General features: G+C 43.8%; 1 protein-coding gene across 2 annotated transcripts in view; it reads left to right on the top strand.

Annotated features, from left to right (window-relative positions):
* LOC126291979 (uncharacterized) overlaps window positions 1–9,985 on the top strand; it is a 63,886-nt gene extending 53,901 nt beyond the window's left edge. For both annotated transcript variants that reach the window (XM_049985734.1, XM_049985736.1), the window contains exons 4-5: window positions 7,294–7,426; window positions 9,697–9,985. In XM_049985734.1, the coding sequence (XP_049841691.1) occupies window positions 7,294–7,426; window positions 9,697–9,812 (249 nt within the window). In that variant the 3' untranslated portion in view covers window positions 9,813–9,985. The remainder of the gene's footprint in view (window positions 1–7,293; window positions 7,427–9,696) is intronic.

Below are 9,985 nucleotides of genomic sequence, written 5' to 3'. Positions count from 1 at the left end.
AAGATGGTCAGTCCTCCGCAACAGTAAATCTCTTATTCACAAAGGTGTTAATGCATTTACCTGCCCTGTGAAATCTTTGTTTGCAGAAAGGCACTTGGCATTTGGAGACTACTACTCATTCTTCAGCACAACCGCTGCTTGCCATTTTAACAGCTATACTGTTCGTCTTGAGGCGTGTAGAACTCTGAATTCTCCCTGTGCTGTTATTTACACTAGACTGCTCGACGGTCTGACAGTCCGAAATCCAAACATCTCTGATCAGTCTGTCTCATTGCCCTGCATTGGATGATGAAAAAGGCAGATGCTTCCTTAGTGCAAACACTCGGTCTTTTTCTCACCTTTGACAGTGGTGCTTCTGTACAAGATCAAAACTGCCTATGATCACTGTCCAACCATACATTACGAACCCAATAATTGCTACCAGTGTCATTGTTTCAACCACGTTCGAATGCATAAAGTGCCATGGCGACCATGACACAGTCTCTCGAAATTGTCCAATGCATCTCGATGAATGGGCTGTCCAGGAGATCCAGGTAAAAGAAAAAAGTTCCTTACCCAGTCGTTCGCATATTATTGGGAAGTCACAAACCTTGCACTCTACTGTCTGGCACTTACAGTACTGTTATTACTACATGTCGCTCCATGAAGGACATGGCCACTTAGATATGCGACCTCATTCAGCTCTGAGGTTGCAAAATCGCGCAGTGTCATAGTAGCATCGCTGTGCACCTCGTGGGTCGAAGTCACCAGTTACACAATTTGCAGGCTGGAGAGGATAGAGGGACTACGCCTGTGAAGACTTCCTATGTACCTCTAGATAACCATCAGTCTTCATCAGCTTACTGGAAAGGCTCGAAGAAGTGAAAAAAAGGCAAACTGTCATCTCCTTCGCAAACTGGAAAATCCTCTTCCCAGCTGGCCTCTGTGTCGCTGGTGCACGCCACCAACCTTATCTTTGCGTTGTATTTTGCAGGGTGATAGCATAGTCGACACTTCTGTGGACATCACTGAACAGAATTCTTCTGCCTCTTCGCCTTTTAGCAGAGAGTCTAAGCAGAGTGGCAGTTGGCAGCCACAGAGGTGACACTCCATTTTTTCCTCATAATGACTCTCCTCCAACGGAATGATCGCGAACTTCGACCCAACAAAGATGATTTGTGGCTACTTTTAGAATCGCAGTGTGCACTTGTACTCTGCCTTCAGGAAACAAAATTGCGTCGTCACAACAGATTTCAGCTTTTGCATTTCTTCAGTCTGTTTTATTTTCCAAATAAGTGTGCCTCAGGGTTCTGTCCTGTCGCCATTAACCCTATAATGACCTGTGTCCCACTGGGCATCTCAAACTCCCTTTTGGTTACCTATTTTGCCATCTACTGCAGTTCTCTGCCATCTACTGCAGTTCTCTGCCATCGAGTGGACTCTTCAGCGATGTCTTGATCGTCTTTACTCAGGGGACATCGACAATGAACTTAGTTTTTCCATTGACCAAACCGTTTGTATGAATTCCTGGTGACGCAATTGGTTTCTCCCACTGTCTTTACATCTTGGGTCTGTTGCTCTTCCATTCGTTAAAACTACAAAATTCCTTGGGCTCATGCTCTATAGGAAACTCTTGGTCCTCCCACGTGTCTTACCTGGAAGCTCACTGTACAGTCCCTCAGTGTCCTGTATGTCCTCAATGGCACTTCCTGAGGTGGAGATCAAACCACCCTCCTCCGTATGTACTGGCCCCTTGTTAGTTCGAAACAATACTATGGGTGCTTTGTTTATGCATCTGCATATCTTCCCTCTTACAATCTCAATACTGTCCACCATTGTGGCATCTGTTTGGCCCCTGGCGCCTTTTACATTAGCCCAGTTGCGTCTGTATACACAAGCCATGAGTTTCTCTTCACCAGGTGTGGATGCCATTTGTCTGCAATGCGTGGCCACCCATCCTATGCCTCCTTCAATGATTCTTTTGATCACCAGTGCGTGGCGCGTCCCTTTATTACCTTCTAGAGTTTAATTTCGGCTCTTGGTCTGGCAGCTTAACTTCATGCTACTGGCAACTTTCCCAGTGGGTGTGAATCCTTCTTCTGGCGACCAGTGTTCACCTTGGCCTTCATTCACTTCCTAAGGACACAACTCCAGCCACCACTATAATGCCTTCCGTTTCACGACCTTCGCGATAGTATTGTGTAATGGCGCTTAGACTGACCTGTGGTGGTAGGTGTCAGTCATTGGCGCCCACGTCTTTCTATATCGGTTGTTGGCTTCCAGCACACTGCTCAGCATTTACAGCACAGCTCTCCGCCCTGTATCAGACCACGAAGTTCATTAGTGACACAGGCTTTTCAATTGGGTCATTTGCTCACACTCTGTGCCCTTAAGTGTCTGTGCGCTGTACATCGTCTGTCTATTAGTGCAACCTGTCCTGGAAAACTGTCTCTTCCTCGCTCATGATGGAGCTGCTGTGATGTTCCTGGGCTCCTGGTTGCCTTGGTTGGATAAGTAACGAGGTGGTTGACGCTGCTGGCAAGGCTGCAGTCCTCGTACCTCAGCCCACTAGTTCCTACGTTCCCTCTGATCTGTGCTCCCGCCTGTCAGGAGGTGATGTCGATTTGGCATTCTCCCGTAAATGGAATAAGTTCCGGGTTATTAACCCTCTCTCAGCAGCTTGTACGACCTCCTCCTCGGCTCTCAGGTAATGAGCTGGTCATTCTAACTAGGTTGTGTAAGGGGCACTGCCTTTTTAGGCATCACCATTTCAGTGGTGCTCTCCCCACCACTTTGTACATGCTGCGCTCGACCTTCGACAGTCCGCCATTTCCTCATGGAATACTCTACTTTAATGCATTACATTCTCGTTTGGGTTTGCCATCTGAGTTATCGGCGGTTTTAGCGAACAGTGTGCGGGCTGTCACCGCGTTTCTCTTTCTATCCGTCGTAGCACTATGGTGAAGGCCATTTCATTTTTAGTTCTGGACCTCCGTTTCTCTGACATATTTAGACCTCTCCATGTCCCTGTTTTTAACTTCTTGGGATCGACCCCTAGACTTAAACTCCTCTTTGTCTTCGTGTTACAGAGTTTCGACATGGGTGCGGATGACTAGAGTTCTTTTTTGCATCCTAAAACAAAACTCCTCACGCATCGAGCCTGTGGCCACCCCCACACCGTAATTAAGACTTCAACTGATAAAAAGTACGAGCTACATCTAGTAGTGGACATACAGAGATACGGCCACTCTTCATCTGTATCATGGCTTTATCTCTGTTGGAGACACTTAGTCACATGTTTGAAAGTTTGTGGAGTGATGGCAGCCCACTCTTCCTCAACAGCTGAAGCCAGTCAAGGTGGTGGTGTTGGACACTCAGGTCCGATTTAGTCGACGTTATAACTCATATGAGTAATTCCATAGGGATCAGGTTGGGACTCTGGGCAGGCAAGTCCATTTAGGAAACATGTTGTCCACAAACCATTGCCTGACATACGCTGCTTTGACAGGGTGCATTGTGATGCTGATTCAGTCACCGTTTCTGAACTGTTTCTTTGCTGTATGCACTAAACAATGATGCAAAATGTGTTGATACGTTCCTCATTTAGCGTCTCCTTAAGTACAACATCGTACCACGCCCTAACCACTGAAACCATCTCCATACTGTCAACACCATCTCGTACATTCCTCTCTTGGCACTACATATTACGGCAGGTAATGTTCTCCAAGCAGTTACCAAACTCAAACCCTTCATCGGATAGCTGCAGTGGATTCATTACTCCAAATCTCTAGTCCATTGCCCTGTGGCGTCACTGTGTACACTACCACAAGCGTCGTGTGGCATTGACTACAGAAATGGATGAGTTGTGACGAGCTGCTCGAGAATTTAACTCCATTCTTTGCCCAATGCACAGTCATTGTACTCGCTGGACTGCTGGTAGCACTTTGAGGCTCTGATTCTTTCTGTTGATTTTGTGCAATATTTTACAGCCATCCTCTGAAATTCTAGGTGGTCGTTGTGTCAGTACATGAGATCTGCCTAGCCTTGATTTAGCTATCGCTTTCTTCACGTTCCCACTTGAAAATCAGATCAGTCAGTCGGCTTGGGCAATCTCCCCAATGGTGTTGTTACTCGGGCTACATCATCCAGGTCATGCAACTTTGACGAACTCGCTACTGGTTCTCTCTCAATACTCCCCACTTTATTTACTGGCAGGCCTGCCTATCATGACAAGCATTGAATTGCACATTAGAGGGGTACCTGGCTAACTTCGATCAGATAGTGTAAGGGCAGAAATGTATTCCAAAGATTTTTGATGAGTTAGCTTTCAGACATGGTAACACAAAGTAGTTGGCAGTATTGTGTGTACTAGTGTTTCAGTTACTCAAGAAGTCAGTGAGCTGCAGAACCATCATGCAATAGCCACATTCCAGCAAAGGAGTGTCTTCCAGCATCATTCGCACAAGCCTCACCAGATAGTAATGGACTGCTCCCAAGAGGCAGTCGTGAATTACCGCCATCTACACACTGAGGCTGGACTGGTGCTGACACTGAAGTGCCATGGTACTGCGAGCATTTTCCATAGCTCTCACGTTGCTGCTGTGAATGTTGACAATACTGCCCCTCATAAAAGTAGCCTTACCTGAACAAGATGGATGACAAAACTCCCAGCACTGTGGTGGCCTGTATGAAGACATGACTGTCGCTGTGGGGCTGAGTCATTACGTAATAAGGCTTGCACGCCTCGTGATACGGACAGTGGCAATTACCATGGATGGTGTTCCACGGGGTTATATCTGGCTTAGCCCATGGTAGCAGGCCACCTGCCTGATGGTGATATACGGCTCCCTCCGCATTCGAGTGGGTGAACTTCCCGCGAAATACATATCCAGCAGTATGTCCATCTGACCCTTTTTGCTCCTTAACCATTCCGGGTTTTCCTCATCTTGCAGTGTCATACTGACATACTCGTATGTCTTGTAATGTATTGTCTCGTGATGAACCGCTCCCACCACCGACCTGTGCTGGCACTACACAGTACGTCGTGATGTGCAACACGCTGTGCATTGCTGGAGCCCCCACTCCCGCCTCCAGTTGTGGGAACAGCCTCTCTATGCGATCCTGTAGCTCTATAAACTAATGCCAGACACAGGAAACTCTTAACGATAAAGAATCTAAAAAGTGAAAGGGCCTAATTACAATAGGTAATGTCAAAAATGAAAACAAACGAAAAGCTACAGGAAGAGAACCTAGCGTCTTTGTCACACAACACTTACACAAAGATATCCCGTGATTGTTGTGCTTCAGTTAACATGCAGCAACAATGAGTGGTGATTCGAACAAGCAAGGTCATATTTCAGATTTTGTTGTCCAGAGACGGGTTTTATGCACCTCTCCATGCTACTCTATCCTGTGCAGGCTTCATCTCCCAGTACCTACTGCAGCCTACATCCTTGTGAATCTGTTTAGTGTATTCGTCTCTTGGTCTCCCTCTACGACTTTCTCTCCACGATGCCCTCAAGTACTAAATTGGTGATCCCTTGATGGCTCAGAACATCTCCTACCAACCGATCCTCCCTTCTAGTAAAGTTGTGCCACCAACTTCTCTTCCCTCCCCCCCCCCCCCTTTCCATTCAATACCTTCTCATTAGTTATGTGATCTACCCATCTAATCTTCAGCAATCTTCTGTAGCACCACATTTCGAAAGCTTCTATTCTCTTCTTGTCTAAACTATTTATCGTCAATGTTTCACTTCCATACATGGCTACACTCCATACAAATACTTTCAGAAACGACTTCCTGACATTTAAATCCATACTCGATGTTAACAAATTTCTCTTCTTAAGAAACACTTTCCTTGCCATTCCCAGTCTACATTTTATATCCCCTCTACTTCGACCATCATCAGTTATTTTGCTCCCCAAATAGCAAAACTCCTTAACTACTTTAAGTGTCTCATATCCTAATCTAATTCCTTCAGCATCACCGGACTTAATTCCACTACATTCCATTACCCTCGTTTTGCTTTTGTTGATGTTCATTTTATATCCTCCTTTCAAGACACTATCCATTCCGTTCAACTGCTCTTCCAAGTCCGTTGCTGTCTCTGCCAGAATTACAATATCATCGGCGAACCTCAAAGTTTTTATTTCTTCTCCATGGATTTTAATACCTACTCCGAATTTTTCTTTTGTTTTTTACTGCTTTTTCAATATACAAATTTAATAACGTCGGGGATAGGCTACAACCCTGTCTCACTCCCTTCCCAACCGCTGCTTCACTTTCGTGCCCCTCGACTCATAACTGCCACCTGGTTTCTGTACAAATTGTAAATAGCCTTTCGCTCCCTGTATTTTACTCCTGCCACCTTCAGATTTTGAAAGAGAGTATTCTAGTCAACATTGTCAAAAGCTTTCTCTAAGTCTACAAATGCTAGGAACGTAGGTTTGCCTTTCCTTAATCTTTCTTCTAAGCTAAGTCGTAGGGTCAGTATTGCCTCATGTGTTCCAACGTTTCTACGGAATCCAAACTGATCTTCCCCGAGGTCGGCTTCTACCAGTTTTCCCATTCGTCTGTAAAGAACTCGCGTTAGTATTTTGCAGCTGTGACTTATTAAACTGATAGTTCGGTAATTTTCACATGTCAACACCTGCTTTCTTTGGGATTGGAATTATTACATTCTTCTTGAAGTCTGAGGGTATTTCGCCTGTATCATAAATCTTGCTCACCGTATGATAGTTTTCAGGACTTGCTCTTCCAAGGCTGTCAGTAGTTCTAATGGAATAATTCAGATAAAAAACATAAATGTCTGAATCTCAGAACGACGGTTTGAAAACCATGTTGGTAGCTTAATTTGTATGTTCATGCTGAAGATTGTATGCCAATGCCTTCCTCCAGCTTTCAATGGACTTTTTCGTTATAGAGGAACCAAAAGTTTAAAACCAGCTACGAACAGTGCTGCATTTTCCACATTCATATAACAATCACTACCGGGAAAGAATCGATAAACAAATGATGCTAATACTGACTGGATCGTCACGCTGGATGCTTCACTTTTAAGTTCAGCACTTACTACCAATCACTACAAATGTGACAGAAGTTTTCTGCAGTGCACCACACACCTCATTTGGCCTGTAGACGTGCTAGATTGATACCTCCTGTATATTGCGGTTGGCTCTGTTATTTTCTCTGGAAACAAATTGCACACACTTTCGAGAAATCAAAGTATTCTAAATTTATTTAGAGTTGAGCTAATTTAAGCTTAAACAGTGCTGTAAGGTCAACATTGCTAAAGACTGTTCTGTTCATTCCAGTCCAATCGCTTGTTGGGAATTCCCTTTCTCGCCATTTACCCTTGCAAGATCGTTTACTCAATGGTGGTGTACTCTGCTCTCTACTCACCAATGTACACGCACCTAGATGCAGTCGTAACCTTTACGGATGTCGGTAAGTGTGCGATACTACTACTGTACGTCTCTTAGCCGTGGACTGATTGGTTGTAGCTAACAATATGCAATATAGCAGACGGACTTCAGCGACCAGTGTTGCATGTATACGCACATTGATATTTTAAAATATATGTATTAGTCATATGTATTTGCACCGTGTTGAGTATGTCTCATTTTGTGATCTACTGAAGTAATATGCGTCTTAAAGTTCATTCATTTTTTCTATGAAAAAAATTATTGTAATAACTGCAAGGAATTGTATACATGTTCATAGTTTCTAGTGTGACAAATACTGAAAAGAAATTGTTCAACTTGCAATAACAGAAATTCCACCCTTCAAAGAGGATACATGTATAGTAAAGCCAAATAGGATATGTGCAGCCTGTAACACTCAATGTCTTCAAGATTGAAAATTTTGAAATTGAGTCTTCAAACGTTCCTAAACTCAAAATGGCACGCGATACAAGAGGCGTTGTACACAACGCTGTGATTTGTTGTTGAAAGCTCGGAGCTGTTGTTCCTACAAATAAACACATTACTTCCTCCAACATACCTGTATCTTACTAAAGTCCATGAAGTTAACATTCAGAGAAACTGGTTCACACACAGGCTTAACCAGTTGTTTTTGTCCTACACCATTTGCAAGTGTAACAAAAATGGAAAATTAAGAAAAGTAGATGAAAAAGGATGCTTGTCTAAAAGCTGACTTGCACTCGTGAGACACACATTTACCAATCCCAAACCGTTAATTAGATTGCACAGGTTATAGCACGATTCATGACTGAAAATCGCTCATTCCTAGTCATCCACTTTCCTGTGGAGTCGTTTATTCCACTACATCAAGCATCTCTTAGCACTGACTGCAGATAACCGTCGTTTATGAGCAGCTGCTGAACCAGTTACCCACTCTTTTATCTACCTACACCTGGGCTCGTGGTAGTACTTCAGATAATGAGGATGATTGCTTCCACTGATTTCATCAGATTTTTACAAGTATCCTCTACAATACTCTACAGTCCCTCTCAACACATGAGGTCTGCCTGGTCTTATGTTAAATGTGACGGTCCTTTCCTATTCGACTTCACAATCACATTTCTAACAAATTCAGATGGGTTAAAGTTCCGCTGATCAGTTTGCTGTGCAGGTGATATCCAGTGACAAGGCCACATTCGAAGCCACTTATCGCGCCTGACACAGATTCTGCTGTAACTGCTAATATGCTGAGAACACAATGCCGCCTTTCATACTGGAAGGTCCATCTCTCGTGTTACCTAGCAATCGTAAGTCCTGTTTACTGTGAAAACCGACTGTGAGGAATAAATGTAAGGCTCATGTTCGTGTAAAAATATTTTGTTGATAATTATGTGTAAGGAGAAATTGCACAGTATTTTTACCTCGCAGTAGGTTTTAACAAAACCTATAGTGTTTTTAAAAAAATATAGCCTAAGTCTGTCTGAATGTTTATTAGAATAATATACAAAAATGTGAAGTAAATCAGTCAAGAACTTTGAGGTATTTGAGGTAATGAAGCGTTAAACGGCACATTCTTTGTATAGAGGTACAGATTAAGAAAACCAATTATTTCATAAAACATTTAAATTGCGTAGACTCATATTACCTCAAATAAGTTACTCCACGTGAAAACACTGCAGAATAGACATGAATACCATGTAGTATCCATAGTATCTCAATTATTCACAAAGCTGAGTTTATTTTACAGGGTGAGCACTGTCTTGCCCTGATAACAATTTTTTACAGGATAACCGTTTGACACAATGTCTGGAGATGGGCGAAATGTCCGGATCGGTGGATTGGAAGGAACAGGCCAAAACCCTGGCCACCCCGCACTCCAGACATTACGTTCCTATACTTTTTTCTGGGACTATATCAAGGACAGTCTGTCACACCAGTTACTGACGTCGACGATCTGAAGGCTAGGATACAAGCTGCTGTGGGTACTGTGACAGAACCCATGTTACGAAACTTCTAGCGGGCACTAGAATACCGCCTCTACATCGTCCGAGCTACCAAGGGAGCACACTTAAAGGGTTACTAAACTGGTGACAAAAAAAGTAACACTAACCAGTGTAACGGCATCAAATGTAACTTAGGTCAAACGGCTATTGTTTTTAATTTTTATAATCAGGGCAAGAGTTTGTGCTCACCCTGTCCTTTAACTAGAAGTTTTGCATTAACACTACCTGTCGCTTGCTGTACAGTCTGTGTCGCCTAGAACCAATCCAGCTGCAGTTCTGGTGTGACCCGCAGGTGTCGACATCATGATCTACGTGGCGGTGGCAATGAGCCTGAGTAAGTGGGTCCAGCGGAGGTACCCCACGCCAGACTCCGGCGAGCGGGAGCCCATCCTTACTGAACCGGCCTGAAAGAGTTCCTTGCTACAGGGCCATCTGTAAACTACATTTCTCAGCTTGATACTGGTTGTACAGCGGAAATACAGTGACTGTAATTTGTTGTAACAGTTGTACAAAAGTGCAGTGTACAACTGATATCTTTTCTGTAACGATTCGAAATACAGAGCGCTTAGTAGATTGCAAAA

This window comes from Schistocerca gregaria, chromosome 9 (genome assembly GCF_023897955.1).
Source record: "Schistocerca gregaria isolate iqSchGreg1 chromosome 9, iqSchGreg1.2, whole genome shotgun sequence".
Classification (NCBI taxonomy): Eukaryota; Metazoa; Arthropoda; class Insecta; order Orthoptera; family Acrididae; genus Schistocerca; species Schistocerca gregaria.
Note: the sequence above shows the minus strand (reverse complement) of the source record. Positions and strands in the feature narration are given on the sequence as shown.